General features: G+C 40.2%; 1 protein-coding gene and 1 long non-coding RNA gene across 2 annotated transcripts; one reads left to right on the top strand and one right to left on the bottom strand.

Annotated features, from left to right (window-relative positions):
* Window positions 1-6,549: 6,549 nt before the first annotated feature.
* On the bottom strand, window positions 6,550-9,436 carry LOC143495175 (uncharacterized). Its single transcript, XR_013125585.1, has 3 exons — window positions 8,894-9,436; window positions 8,335-8,433; window positions 6,550-8,158 (listed from the first exon to the last, which is right to left on the bottom strand). It is a non-coding gene; the product is annotated as an uncharacterized LOC143495175 (long non-coding RNA).
* LOC143495174 (uncharacterized) lies at window positions 8,899-12,589 on the top strand. The gene is made up of 9 exons (XM_076992469.1): window positions 8,899-9,589; window positions 9,810-9,905; window positions 10,311-10,429; window positions 10,526-10,927; window positions 11,009-11,216; window positions 11,410-11,627; window positions 11,709-11,862; window positions 11,983-12,092; window positions 12,186-12,589. The coding sequence occupies exons 2-9, from the start codon at window positions 9,866-9,868 to the stop codon at window positions 12,495-12,497; spliced, it is 1,563 nt and encodes a 520-aa protein (XP_076848584.1). The 5' UTR covers window positions 8,899-9,589; window positions 9,810-9,865; the 3' UTR covers window positions 12,498-12,589.
* Window positions 12,590-16,244: the final 3,655 nt, after the last annotated feature.

Below are 16,244 nucleotides of genomic sequence, written 5' to 3'. Positions count from 1 at the left end.
TCTGTGGCGTCAGCGCAGTCATGTGGTGTCGCATCTTCGGCTACTTCAATGTTATCAGTCAGATTCACAAGTTTTGACGCAGTGTTGTACGTGATGTGTGGCTGTGTGAGTATGGCTTTTATCTTGTTCTGTCGTGCTCTTGACAAAGAAAAGGCTTGTGAGTTTATGAACGCCATTACTCCGTGATTGGTGCTGACTATTAGTGGGTGACACATTACCAAGTGTGCTGTCTTCTCTATCGCTGTGGTGAGTCCTGCCATGTATGTTGTGCATGGTCCTGTTCCTATCACTGGTTGATCTAATTTGGAACTGTGAAAAAATAAAATGTTCCTTCCTTCACTGTGAAAAAATAAAATGTTCCTTCCTTCACTCTCCCCCTTCTGAAAGAGACAAGCATGAACATGATTGTCTCTTACAGAAACATTTAAATGAAAAGGTTGTGTGTAGTCTGGTGCTGCTAATTCAGTAGCGCTAGCAAGTGCTTGTTTCAGAGTTATAAAATCCCTCTCTGCCTCAACCGTCCAGTCAAGCTCCACCTTCCCGTTACTCAGACCTTTTGACACTGCGAGTTTTCTGAGGCTGTGAGCTAAATCACTGTAGTTAGGTATGTAGTTGCGGCAGTAGCCTGTCAGGCCTAAAAATGACATCATTTGGGACACTGTAGTGGGCTTTGGAAATGACAGTATTGACTGTCTCTGATTTGGAGTCAGGGTGTGACCTTTGTGTGAGATGTTTCTCCCCAGAAAGGTGACCATCAGCCTGGCCACCTGGAGTTTTGACTTGTTCACTTTGTAACCTAATTCAGCTAACAAGTTTAGAATGGTTATGGTGTCTCTAAGGCACTTATCAGGTGAAGTACTAGCTATTAACAAATCGTCCACGAACTGTATTAGTACGGTGTTAGAGTCAATCAAATCATTGTCAGTTAATCTAGACAGATCTTTCAACAGACATTGATTGAAGATGCCTGGTGAGTCTTTGTAGCCTTGAGGTAGCCTGTTGTATGTGTACTGTTGACCTTTAAAGGTAAACGCAAAAATGTCTTTCACATTCTCATCAATTGGTATAGAAAAGAAAGCATTAGCTAAATCTATGCATGAAAAGCTGCAGTGTTTAGTCGTTAGGTTCTGCAAAGATCGATAGGGGTCAGGTACTGGTATGTTCTCAGTTACAGTGACATCATTAATGCGCCTCAAATCATGCACCATACGATACTCATCTTTTCCAGGTTTTTTAACAGGTAGTATGGGCGTGTTCCACGGTGACGTCGTGGGTTTCAGAACTCCAACTTTGATTAAATCTGCAATGGTGTCTGTAATACCTGCCATGGCTTCTGGCTTGATTCGGTACTGTGGCTGATGAACGACTGTTTCTCCTGGCTTTAACCTAATAGGAGCCATGTGGTGTGATGCACATCCTACATCTACCTTTGTCGTGGTCCACAAGTTGGCTGGGACCGTCTCTAGTTGTTCTTTGGCCTGGGGGTGATCCAACAGTGCTCTGCCGTGTGTGGCTGTCAGGGGCTGGTTACAGAAATACGCCAAGTCACTGGTGTCACATGCGACTCTCCAGTACTTACCATCCGACGTACCCTCTACCCCTGGCAGACAGGTTGGGCGAAACTGTTCCTTCATGGCAGTGGCCAGCATGGGGCCCAGCTCACGAGGTTCGTGTCCAGCCGAGACCAACAGCGAGACATGTGGTAGTGAATCCTGCTGGTCCGGGTTTCTCCAGTACGTCATCTGTTCTCCTGTTAACACAACTAGTGCAGCCACACCTTCAGGCCCAAAAATCATTGATTCACAATTTATATTTTGTAATTGACCTTCAATGTTATTCCACAGCTGTCCGTAAACCCCATCCTCCCCTCTGATGTAATTAAAAGTGCAGTGTGTGCTGTCTATTGGTGGGGTCATACTCTGAAGTGACAGGAACCATGGTTTCCATAAATTAAACGTGTAAAGCAAATTTTTTGCAGTTGCTTGTTCCTCAGGATGTTGTAATGTGGCCCAGTAAATGTGAGCTGGGCCGTCTGCTGCTTGTTGATTAAGTATTCTGAGGCGCTCATCGTGGTTGGTGACAGAGACAGCTAATTTACCTTCACTCGGTGTGCATTCAATAATGGCTGAAAATTGACACAACAAATCTCTACCTAACAAATTAATTGGGCACTGTTCTGAAAACAAAAATGTGTGCTCGACCTGTGGGCCTGAGCCCACTGACACCTTCAAGGGCACAGTCAGTGGCTGCAGTGTAGTTTTTCCCAGAAATCCAGTAGTGGATAGTGACATCTTCGACAAGTAGCCTTTCCACTTCCTGTCTGTTAAGACTGACGTGGTGGCTCCCGTGTCGACTAAGAACTCCACTGGCTCCCCCTCCACCAATAGACATACAACTGGTTCACTGCATGTGGGCGAACTGGACATCGGGCAGCTTCATTGGCCACCAGGTGGCGCTGGCATGTATTGCATGCCAGGAGGCACAACCTGTTGTCCTTGTGTGAGTGCGGGTTTCTGCTGGTAATTTACGTTTTGGGGTTGCTGGTACTGTATTGGCTGTTGATACTGTACTGGTTGTTGCTGCTGTATTGGCTGTTGCTGCTGATACTGCATTGGCTGCTGCTGCGTCATCGGACAATCTCTTGCCCAGTGACCCATCTGGCCACAACCAAAACAGCCGTTGCTTTGTGTGGTTTGGAAGTTCCCTGCTCTGCCTCCCCTGAATCTACCTTTGGACCTGCCTCTGCCTCGGTATGGGCCTGCCTGGGCGTAGTAACCGGGCTGTTGTGGCACCGCCCAGCTGTTGACCTGTTGTGGCATAACATAAGGTTGCATCATGGGTTGTATGGGTTGCATCACTGGTTGCGCGGGCGGCTCTACGGCCACTGCCTGTACTGGAGTGTCTTCCTTTGACACTAATTGCTTTTTAGGCTTTGAATTGTCCCTTTCCCTTAACAATTTTAGTAATGCATCTTTCATCAACTTATCGGTGTTTCCGCCCTTCTCTAGCTGTCTCGCGCACACAGTCTTCAAGCCTCTTTAGTCTACTCTCCATTTTATCCATAGCCATGTCACTAATAACTTCCATTACCACTTGTCTCCCCTCTTCACATTCACGCTCTCTCACTGATTTTGGACGTGCAGAAGCCCCGTCCACACCAACGTCACTCATTTCACTCACGGACACTGGCGCCATCAGCGCTGCACGCGGACGTTGAGGAGCACCGGGTTCACACGCTTTTTCTGCATAGGGAGGGGGCACAGGGAGTTCTGTCTTTTTGGTTTCAACTCGTTCTTTATCATTAATCTTCTGACAAATTTTCCGAAATGTTCTCACATACGACAAATAAGTTTCAGCTTCTTCCAGCTGGATTTTACGCTTTTGCTTAGTTAGGGCTCCGCTAGCCTCTAATCTTTTTTTCTCTTTATTAACCTGTGTGACCCAATGCTTCTCGATGTGCTCCCAATCAACCTGATACACACCACGGTCGTCCGGGTCTGGCCACAACCCTTCGGATCGCATCTTTTCAAAACATTTTTTCACATACATCACTGTGTCAGACCTCATTCTCGGCACAGCACGTTTCTCCATAGTATCAACCAAATAATCCTCCAAACCCTTAATGTTATCCATGATATAACTCTGATTTTTAAACTACTTCCAAATTACTTTTGCTTCGATTCAGTAAATTTTAAAACTTTTTCGTTGTACTCACTAGCACTTTAATACCCCCAAATTAATTCAGTAAACTTTATCACTTTATCGTCGTGTTCGCAAGCGCTTTAACTCGCCAGCGCGCACCCCAAGGGCAGACAGACACAAGTTATTATCTCCACACTCCAAACAACTCCAGCTCAACACAGCTCGCGCGAGTTTCACTTCCAGCACTTAAATCGTACGTTTACGGAGCGTCATAAACCAAATTATAATTTCATGCATGAAAATATATAATAATTTTTGTTTTACACTTTAACCTCTTATGAAATGTTTCTCTTGTGCTTGTGTACACAATGATGAACGTCTTTCTTGGGGGCTCATGCAATTTACTCAGGGGTTCAACTGTCCTCACATAAGAGGCTCATGGATTTATGGGCGTGGGTTTGTAAGTCCCCCAATGAAAGGCTCTCAAGTTTTATTATAGCACGTATGCTCAAACAATTTATACAGGTCTTTATTCAACATAAAACCACACGGTACATGAAAACCAACCCAACACTGCAAATTTGCAAACACGCATACACAGATACAGCTGTAGTTTCACCAATCACGCACGCAATTTCAACAAAACACACGGGGGCCCCCCAAAACCGGCTGAGCGCGTCCTCCGGAATTTCTTTGAATATATATTATTCTTGGAATCCCAGGCTACCTACTCATTCTACTCATTCATTTAACCGTGACCGAGCGCGTCCTCCACCGTTCTCTTTTTTTTTTTTTTTTAGAACAATAGTTCCCCTTTTTTTTAACGTGGGCTACCTACTCGTCACCTGAGCGCGTCCTCCACCGTTCTTTTTTAGAACCAAAGTTCTTTTTAAGAACGTGGGCTACCTGCTCTTTCTCTGGGCACGTCCTCCACCGTTCTCTTTTAGAACCAAGGTTCTTTTTAGAACGTGGGCTGCCTACTCTTCAACCGTTTACTGCAGTTTACAGGGCGTCCTCCTCCCGACTTTATGAGTCGTAGGGCAATCCTCCTGTCTATATATCGAGTTTGTAACACGTATACAATTTCAATACTAAATTTACAGAGAGTATTTCGCCTCGACCATTTAGTGACTGAACTTTAATTTAGCCTATGACGTAGTAACATCAGCCAATAGGAGAGAATGGCTCCTTACCTTTTTTCAGACCGCGCGGTTTAGTTCAGTCACCTCACGGACGGATTGACCTCCTCTCTAGTCCTAATTGCAGAATTCGACTCCAGCCAAAAACCATCCTCTGCTACCAATTTGTTGGGAATTTTCTTCTCCGACCCAGACGGGCCCCAACACCGCCCCGATGAACCGACTGGTTTTTGACTGAGTGGTCCAAGCAAAGTCTTGACAACAAAAGTTCTTTTAAAATGATTTATATAGAATATTAATGAATGCAATATAATAGAAGTATTCGTGGTACAAACTCTTCAGTGCACTGGTGCTAGTTGCCTAGGAATCTACCTAACCCAAGTGGATCTCAGCAGTGTCCAAGCGAAAAGCCTGTCGTGCTGGGCGATGTCCTTTCTTTCATACTCTCTGTCCATAAGTTTCGATTTGTTAAGTTTCGATAACTCCCCAATCCTGGCTGCTCTCCATGGAAAATCACCTGCTCCTCTTCTCCCAGCCTGTGTGCCTGGTTATCTAAAAACTGCTTGCTACACATCCTGCACTGAATAGGCCCCTTCTGTTCTCCTCAAGGCCACTGAGGCCTCCTTACTCCTGCTTTCCCACAGTCTTCCTGAAAAACACTAAATTGACACATCAAGTTATTAGCCTTTAATTTTCTTTTTTCCAACAGACTACACTGCAAATTTTTGTCTTCTTACCAAGATTTAAAATCTTACATTAGGAAATTTTATATTGATTATCTTGTTTCAAGTGTTATTCACTAGTTTCTTACATTTGGTCCCATAGCATAATCTTAAAATTCATCATGAATGTGTCCATCTTATCTTACTTAGTCAAGAAATCTTAAATTTAGTAAATTATTGGTAAAAATACCTTAGGAATCAATTTATACTCTTTTATTCCACAACATAAAACTAATTTCAAGATTTAGCCACATAAACTGAGTTTGATTCATACATTACATTTCTTGATTTAAGTTTGATTTCTTAATTCGAGAAGAATTCACAATAATTTTTATTGGTAAATGCCATTTCATCATTGAAATTAGATGAACAAAGTAAGCAAACCAACAAAAGATTGGCTTTGGCCACTTTTCAACAATGGAATTGGATCAGTGAAACAAACAGCCTACAACTGGCCAATACATAGCTAGCTACAGCAAACTAATGTACAGTATAGGAGGACATCTCATTCAGAGCTCATTATACGTACCTGGGGCCGTTCCTATGTACAATAACATCACAGAGAGTATATTTTATTGGCACAAACACACTATCCTTAAAATTTATTGGAAAATATGAGGTTTGATCTAAAAGCTCATGCACCAATTCTGTTGCCTGGGCAATAGTAGGAACTGTAACTTCATATGCCAACAAATTGTTATCAAAATGCAATGTTTCATAACGCTGATATTCAAAAGCAACAAAAGAAGAATCTACTAAAAAGATGTCTTTAACCAGTCCAAACACAGGCAAAGTATCATTCACATCTGCAATAATTAGAGACCTGCCACTGATGTATTTATTTCCATTGAGAATTAGCCACTTCACAGAGACAACAGATTGACTGATGTCCATATTTAAAAAATCTCTAAATTTGGCCTTAACATAATCAGTATTTGAAATATCAGTAACAGGCCCCAATTCCCTCTCGGTTGCGAAAATGGAATGTTCAATGCCAATTTCGTTCTGACAACATTCAAGAAATTGATTATGTTTGGCAAGTGACTTGCACACATTTTTAAAATTCAATTTTGGAGCCCACTGTTTGAAATAACTGTGCTTGGCCTCAAATCGCAGGCACATAGTTCTTATTAAAGGACCAAGGGATTGAATTTGACTGGGCAAATGCAACATGTAATGTTGCTTGGGTATTACATTAGTTTCGGGAAATAAATGTTTGAACTGACTAAGGTGTTCTTCAATCATAAGTTTAAGCCGTATTACTGTCTGTAAAGAAATAATAGGAGCAAGAACAATCTGTACAATTTCAATCAGCTTAACAATGAATGTAACATACTCATTGTCCAAGTCATACAGAATAAAAGGTAATACTTTTAACAGTATTAACATTTGCCCACATGATTGTTTTAATTTGTTGTCACTTGCTGTCAAAGTGCTGACACTAACAGGGCAAGGTTTATCACGTATATCAAGAGGCGAGTAAGGAAAACTCTGAATGGCTGAATTGAACACATCTAACTCTAGATTACCTGACAGTATAAGACTTTTTAACACAAGCTTGATTTCCATTGGTGCAACACCTTCAAAAATTACATGCATTATGTCCTGTGGAGTTTGTCTGATTAGGTCAAATGCAGGAACATCAATAAGTCTGCTTCTTCTATTAATTCCGTAAGTAGTTTTGAGGGAGGCCTTTAAAGTATCTGTGCTTGCCTTGTCTATTTCAAGACATTGCCTAATGTGCCTTTCTAGTGTTCTTCTGACAAAATTATTCTCATCAAAATGTATTTGCATATCCTCAAAGGTGCATTCACAGTGTCTGCACTTGCTATAGGCAAAGCCAACCCCTTCTTTAAAGCCAGCAAGCTCATGTTGAGCAAGTGTATCTCCACATACTGCTATCACAGCTCCAAACAAGTTCATTTCACCATGTGGTGTTTCAACCTTGACACCATTATAAAGTAGATTAAGATCTTTTATAATTCTTTGTAAAATAACATCTATACCCCATTTAGAAACATCAACAGATTTTGCAATAGCAAGGAGTCGTATTGCTGCTAACTTGGACCTAAATTTTGGATCAATATTACCTAAACTGTAGTAAACCATTAACAACTTATTTGAAGAAGTATGGGGCCCTAGAGGGTTACATATTTCAATATCGTCGGAGTACAAAATGATCTGCAAAGCATTAGGCCTCACAGAATATAAAGGATGAGATGTAAATAGAGCACCATCTGAAAAGTCATACAAGAATCCCTCTCTGCTTCTCTGTGGTACAGTGTTCAACATGGAGAAAATTCTAGAATTGGTCAGTAGCTGCTTTAGACTTTCAATTAGTGGTACATAGTAAAAACATTTGTTTCTTATGGCCATAACCTTTGAACTACCTTGTTTCACCCAACAAATCTTCTGAGAGACAACAACTTCCTCTGGGCAGACTGGACTGAAGAGTTCACAAATAGTCCTATTCTGTCCATATGCTGTGGTTGAGAAAGGATCTCTGAAAGTATCAAAAGTATTCAGAACCTCATTTTGAAGCTGAGTGGTTGTCTCTGGATGTCTGTCAAAAATTCTTCTCATTCTTATCCTTAATGTATCCAAGAGAGTTGCTTGGTACTGTTGCACCCCCCCAATGACTCTGTTGACGGTCCTCTGTGAAAAGTCATCAATTGGTCTTAATTTTTTACTAATATAATGTCATGACCTCACAGAATTAAATGCAACACATTCTGATGCATTAGAATGAGCCTACTTTACAATTAAGGTGTCAGTTTATCAATTATTATTACATTCACTCCATCTGCATGCATTTTTTATGCAAAACTGACCTGTGACAAATGGCATTCCTCCCGGACACTGATTGCAAATGCTGCCGCAGACTTGCCAATATCCGGTTTGGTTACAGATGTTCCAGCGCCATTATTTTCCTTTCATAAATAAAATTGAATATCTCAGTAGTCTTTCGTATTTATTCATTTATTATTTTTTTCTCTTCTCATAGGAATTTTGATAAATTGTTTTGTTATCTGTTTTATCATTTGTTTTGTTTTTAGTTTTCCATATTTGAAATAAACATTGAAATTGAATTGAAATAGGAATTTTGTAAAGTGTCCTTGGGTACTAGAAAGGTGCTATATAAGTTTAACTTATTATTATTATTATTATTATTATTATAGTCATAACAAATGCACATATCCAAATCCATAATACATATTAAATTTCAACTTAAGTTTCATAACCTACAATACATTTTATAGAATACATTTTGACTGTCTTCACTTCAAAATACAGAAATCATGTAGGCTAAACCATGTAATTTTAATCAAGCATCATAAATATGCCTCATGGATTAAAATTAACTTTGCAATTTGCCAAATCAAAACTTACCTGAATAGAATGGGAATCAGGAGTTGTTTCCATACAAGTTTCAATTTGACTACCGTGTGACTGTTCCTCTACAAAGTATGTTCTTGCAGGAGTAGTGGCTTCAGAAAAGATAGATGCACCAAAGTTCTCTGACCCAAGTACAGCTGATGTAGGTGTTGTCCTCCATCCGCTTGGTGGGCATCCGGTCGCCAAATACAAAGGGTGTGTTCGTTTAAGATGGCGATAAAATGAGTTGTAAACTCTAAAATCTTGTTCACAACCATCAATTCCACAAAGAACCCAGAAATCCTGACTACGGCCATGCGTGACATTTATGTGGCTGAGGAGCGATTTTAAACTTAACGCAACAAAAACGAAACAGATCATGCACCGCCACACCGCCATGACACTCCAGTAGTATTTAGTAGGCTCGTTTTGGTGCTTGTCTGTGGGATTGGTTACACCTGTGCTTCCTATTTGCTAACCAAAAATATGAATTGCCAGAAATATGAATATGAATTTTTACAACAACTTATGTCGTACAATTTTATATATGAGAAAATATTTGCGCACGCTGCTCACACCTCTGCTCTATGACCTGCTCTCCGCTCACCCGCACGTCAAACAGATGCGTCAGTTCAACGTTGAAGAGAATTGCCGCCTTTTTCAGATAAAAAGCAGCAGTGTTCAACGGAAGCCTGAAAAGTGCACGTCGGGGTAAGCACGGATTTAACATTATGTTCACGATATCTTTGGTGTAGTATATTGTATACATTTGTTCCGATATTATTTAATATTTTACCTGCTCTCCTAGCTTGGAGACTGAGGAGCTTAAAGTTATAATCGAAAGCTAGCCATAGTCAGCAAGTCTACATTACAAAGCTAAATGATTTTGCTAGGTATCATTAGCAAACTTATCGATATGTTTTGTCCTCAGATAACTGCTTACATTTGAGAACAGAGACAGAAAGAAAAGCCACTTTCTTGGATGGTATGGATGATTTAGATGAGACTACACTGTCGGTGCTACGGGGTAAGTTGTGTTTAAGCTAAGCTATTTCAAAGCACGGTGTCAGTTGGTACATTAATGGAATCATGCGCAGATGGAGCAACATAAAGTTCACAAGCTAGGCTAACGTTAGCATTTCAGAAATATGTAGGATAAACCTAAATTAAATAGCTGGCACTTCTAAGAAAGACCTGTTAAGTTAGGGGTTATTTGCTCATCAGGATGGACAATGTGTAAGAATTCTTCGTGTATTCATCTCGTTTTGTATGTATTTTAAAATGTGTGCCATTTTTGTTCAGTTAGCATGGTCATGCTGCTAGCAAATATTCATAGATATGAACAGTTGTAGGCTATGTTTCAATGAAGAATTCGTACCAAAACATGTGTAATGTGATACTGATGCCAGGCATGTTACTGATATTTTTAAAGCTGCAAATATTGATGAGGAGGTTCTGAAAACCCTAAGTCGGGAAGATTTGAAAGACCTCTTTCCTGGACCAGAGAATTTTCTGAAGAGGAAGAAATTATGGGACATGATTGGCCCAAAGGTAATGCATCTGTGGAGGAACTCAGGAAGTTTATGGAAAGCATAAAATTAATTTATTTTAAAGAATGTTTTGTGTGTGTTTTTGTAATTCTTATAGGATGGTGATCCTGATCAAGATCGAGGAAGTGGGAATGTGTCCGCTACCTGTGCAGTGTTGACAAGCCAGCCTCAGACCTCTACCCCTGTTCATGAAATTACAGCCAAAACGGTGAAACTGCCAGACCCACCAGAGTATGTAGTGTACACAGACTCAGAGTTGGACATGGTGCGCAGCCAGTATTTTGATTTGCTCCGCAATGGAAAGGAAAAAGTTTGCAAGATGTCAAAGGAGCTAAGTTGCAGGCTCATCAGAAACACAATCACCAGCATGGTTGCCATTCTGCGTGCTAGTCCCCTGGGAAAAGAGGAAAGATACCCCTCAAAACATGAGCTGAGAGCAGTGTCACAGAAGATCGTTGACTATTACCCTATGCTACGTGACACTTCAGATCTGCCATATGTAAGTTATTTTGCATCTAAAACATTAAAGGGCTTGGTGGATGACATGACAGCTTAACTTATCAACTTTCCTTTGCCACAGCTGACGATTTACTCTAAAATGTATAAGCGACTGCAAAATATTAAGTCTCCAAGAAAGAGGCAGGGCCCAAAGCCACAAAGAGGGTCCGCAAAGAGATCACTCTTTGAAACGAGTACAGAAGAAGAAGGTACTGCAAGTTCTTCAGCTTCAACTGCTTCAACTGTTATTCTTCCAGAGAGCGATGTCAGCAATGATGACTTAAATCCAGGTAATACTGCATGCAGTATTGTTTTTATTGTGTGCGTGTATAAAATATAAAATTTAAAAGAGCTTACCTTTTACACTGGCACTTTGAATATTTACCAGTGAGTTTTATTTATGTGTTTTCCCTGTTCTTTGGCTGATCAAGAAAATATATTTAGAAATAATTAAACTTTCTGAACTCTACTGTTATATTTCAGAACATCAGGACAGCCTGAAAATGCAGGCAAGGCATTACAAAACACTCTCCAACATGTACAGCAAGCCCAACTCAAAACCTAACCAAAGTGATGTTGCTCAAATTTTGGACCTTGAGTTTGATGCAAGGCGGGCCTTCATCGACTCAAGTGTGTTGAAGGAGGAAGACAGGATTGCGCAGATATTTGAAGCATATCCATGTTTCAAAGACCCTAAAAATGTAAGTTTCATATCTCACTCTTTTGTGTGCTTGTTTCTGTGTAATGATATCAGCTGCACTAAATGCACAATTTTATCCTAGGCAATGGATGAGCTGCGTCGAATCTTGGGTGGCACCAACCCCAAATACATTGATGAAACAAAGAAAAGATGGGAAACCTTCTGTGCCAATGTACAGTTCTATGGTGTGTGGAAGAAAGTCCTGAAACCACCTATACCCTTGAATATGCGTGAAGGTATGTTGCAGTTCTATTCCAAATCTGAACTCTGTAAAACTGTAATCCTTCAGCTTCCTATTTGTGTCTGCAGGACCTCTGATACACGGATGTTAATTTATCTAATTATGCCTCTTCCAGCGGATTTCACCATTGCCTGTTTGACTGGTCTCCCATCACTCTTTCCCTCACCAACTTCACCACCAAAACGGCTCGGGAATCCCAGTGAAGCACTATTGCATGTCCTTCAGGTGAGGTTATTGTGCATTTCAGTTGGTGTATTGATTTTTCTTAGTCTTAGAAAAAGACATTTATAAATTTTTTCTTTTTCTTTCAAATTAAAGGCAATGGAGGATCCGTCACTTTACTTGGAAAAGCGCCCTCTCACCAGTCCTGTGTTACTCTTTGATGGAAAGGTCTGCATCCTTGCCGTGGGAAACGTACCTGTAAGCACCATACCAAAGGAGGAGTTCTTTGATGGGATGTTGATGTTGATGGCATACTACTATACGATGCACCTGACGTACCCAAAATGTGTTGCAACCCTCCTCTCGGTCATTCAAACTGAGGTACTGTGTGACACAATCCATGATCGAGATGCTACAGGTGCATATAAGAGGGCAATGGCAGAGTGGAAATCATTTATTGAGAAGTAGTTGCATTTTTTGTTTGCTTACTAGTGGGGAAAGTCATGTTCAAATGCAGTTGTTCACTGTGTATTTAAATGCCTCCACACTCTCTCTCTCTCTCTCTCTCTCTCTCTCTCTCTCTGTGTGTGTGTCAATCTTTTTCTTTCCCTCTTCTCTCTTTCTCACTCATTCATTCACACATTCTTTCTCTCTACTCACTCCTACCTCCCTCCCTCACCTTGCTGTTTGCTCAGTATACTGGGAAAGTGATGATGTGCAGTTGTTCACTGTCAGTTGCTGTGTACTTCAGTTGTTTAGTGTGTATTAAGTCAGTTGCTGTGTACTTCAGTTGTTTAGTGTGTATTAAGCCCCTGTGTTTAAAAGTGGTTTGATGGTCTACAGTACGGTCAATAAATGTTGACAGAATTTTCACTTGTTTTGGTGGTGAATTACTTATGGGTTTCCTGTTTTAAGATGTAAGATCCTGGATTAAAACCTAGTTTCAAGTAAAATGTGGTTTTTAAGAGTACCTGTTTTAAGATGAGACAACTTGTTTCAAGTAGTCATAATACCCTAGTACTAAGTATTTTACACTTACATTAGAAAACCTATATTAAGAGTTCCAAAAACTAAATAAGCATTATTTGCTCATATTCAGAATAGTAGACTTGTTACTGTGGTCTAGCACATCTGTTTTCAAGTAATTTTATCTAAATATTAGTACTTTTGACTTATTTTAAGCTCTTGCAGCCTGTCAGAGCAATCTAATTTCAAGACTTGAACAAACTTATTTTGAGAATTCTTGTCAAGTAAAATTATCTTGCTGCATGGACAGATAATTTGACTAGTATTGATTAACTTTATGCTTGAATTAAGTATTTTTTTCTTATATTTCAACTAGCCTTTTTTGCAGTGTAAAAGAGAGTTACTTTTTAAAGGTAGGCACCTAGGGGGTTTGGGAGTTTTAGATGTATCTTTGAAACTTAAAATAGCCTTCTGCAAGATTATAGCAAATGGAATTAATAGGCAGGTTGAGTGGGTGGGTAACATCTCGAACTGGAAAGAAAAAATTAAAGGGAAAAAGTGACTTTATTAACAAATATGAACAATTGAATATTGATTGGGTGAATTTATCTAATAAAAGTATTTATGGCCTGATCTGTGAAGAAGCGTATGGGGATAAAGTTAATTTTAGGAATTTGGATAGTGGTAATAATGGCTTGTGTATACAAAACATTTTTAGTGCAAATATGTCTGAGGAGGTTCGGGATATTCAGTGGCTGATTGCAGTAAGGAGGCTCCCTGTACGAGTTGTCGTTAGGTGGAGCTGTTATGTTAAAACCACTGAATGTCCTATGCCTTGTTGTCATGAACGGGAGACTTTGGATCATTTTCTTTTCAAATGTAATCGATCTAAAGATGTTTGGAAAAAAGTTTATGATATGGGAGTTAATATTAATATGAATAGTAATGCAATATGTTATGGAATTTTTGAAGAAAATCTCTCTAAGCAGCAAAAAGATTTTTTTTGGTTTATTCTTAATATTGTGAAATCAAAATTGTGGAAGACTAGGACACGAATGACAATTGACCACATCTACATTCCTAGTGAACAGATTTTAAAGACTGTTAAAATACATTTTAAAAAAGTGAGGAATGGGAAACACCCCTTTCAACACTCTAGCCTATTGGGACAATCTGGATCTTTGATGCTTTTGTAATAAGGATATGATTGTATGTTTTTGTGTTTGTGTATTATGTATGTAGTCTTTTGAAATTTCTAAATAAATAAATAAAATAAATGGTGGTAAAGGTCTTGGGAAAGGAGGCGCTAAGCGTCATTGCAAGGTTCTCCGTGACAACATCCAGGGCATTACTAAACCCGCCATTCGCCATCTGGCTCGTCGTGGCGGTGTCAAGCGTATCTCCGGTCTGATTTACGAGGAGACCCGTGGTGTGCTCAAAGTGTTCCTGGAGAACGTTATCAGGGACATCAAATCATTCCGTCAAATTTCAATTCCGTCAAATCATAATAAACCACACATACGCGTGCTATCTGTTTTGTGGCTGAAATATGATTCTTTCACTGGCGCTCATCAGCACTGGATGGATGACGGCGGTGTCATTTGATTGACTTGCGGGTCCGCCTTCAGATTTTTGGACAATACGTAGAAAAGTTACCTCCCTCCTTATACTTTCTCGAGTGACCGTGTCTCCGAAACGATGTGTTAGTAGAAAGAAACACCCCTCAAAAACAGGGGAATGAACCTGACGAATTTTAATGTTGCATTGTGTTCCACGTTTGAAAAGTGCTGGAATTTAGGCAAAAATACTTGAAAATGCTTGAAATTGTGACTACTTCGTTTCACAACGAATAGCTGTCTAACTGAACAGTTCTCTTGTATTATGTTAACAAATACGAGCCTCTTGTAATTCCAGGACGAAACATGAGAGAACGTGAAGACGTTAAGATTGGGCATTTTGAAAATAAACCACCATTAAATAATGTGATAAAAAAGCGAATTATTTCGAATCATTTCGAGCATATGTATAAATATTTAACTTTATTAAGTTTAACGTGCTGGGAAATATTGAAATGGACCTTGAAAGTGACGTACAAGTGCTTGAATTGCACCTTGTAAAGGTGTATGAACTCCGCAAACATGACTACACCACCGTCATCCATCCAGCGCTGATGAGCGCCAGTGAGAGAATATAATATATGTATATAATCGAGGGTTCGCGCGCCAAAAATGATGTAATCGCGGTGGCTCCACCCGTGCGCGTGAGCATCGCGTGCTGGCGATTCGCAAGGTCGTGCACCTCTCGAATTTTGTAACTTCGCACGCGGCTTGTGTTTTTACGATAGTGAATCTGATAAAAACAAGAGAGCCTCATACCTTTTAAAACTCACCAGGATTCACTAAATTTGACTTGATCTTTAAATATGACCGCTGACTTAAGGGGAGTTCGTGTGCTCAAACACTCAAGGACGAGCTCCCTGCTAAATTCTTCATTCATGATTATCTGCATTGGCGCCCAAACAAATTTCTCCCAGAAGGTCGTCGTCTTGGTTGCCTGCTCCTACCCCCACACAGAGACTGTCAGAGATGGCTCTCGCCTTCCACCGTGAACTTTGACACAAAAACTGTGTGCCAGGCCTCTGCCCCCCCCTCCCTCTCTGAATGGATCACGCCTCTCACTGCTTACTGTCTGTGTTATCAATGCTGTATGTGCGATGGAGATTTTTTGCATGCACACAGACTGTTGTCCTGTTTGTGAGAATAATCTGTGGTCATATTTTTTTGTCTCCTCCTGATGTTTATCTCTATGTTTCTCCCGTAATCTGTACGGCGGCGCTCTCTTGATGTGTGGCCATTCTAGGTTCTCGGTGCTTTACACCGGGTCCTGGGGAAACTGAATTTCCTCTCGGGGATCAATAAAGTTTGTTATGTTATGTTAAATTATTTTCTGGAAGAGCACCCCCAGATAACTCCATTGTATAAACATTTATGTACATTTATTGCTCAGGTGTTGCATTTTGTTGCTTCATAGATTCTCTCTTCTCTCCTTACACAGGCTGTTTAGGGGTCATTCCAGGATTTTGGTACATTTCCTGTCCCACCACTTAAATTTCAAATGTACACATCCAAAATATCTAAATGACTATTTTTTTAACAATGTACATGTTATAAGACAAACTGTAAAATTTGGTGGAAAAATAAGCACCTTAGATATTATTTAAAAGACCGAATACCTTTGGACCACCTCAAC

This window comes from Brachyhypopomus gauderio, unplaced genomic scaffold (assembly GCF_052324685.1).
Source record: "Brachyhypopomus gauderio isolate BG-103 unplaced genomic scaffold, BGAUD_0.2 sc93, whole genome shotgun sequence".
NCBI classification, from domain to species: Eukaryota; Metazoa; Chordata; class Actinopteri; order Gymnotiformes; family Hypopomidae; genus Brachyhypopomus; species Brachyhypopomus gauderio.
The sequence above is the reverse complement of the archived record's forward strand: the minus strand, read 5'-3'. Positions and strand labels throughout refer to the sequence as shown.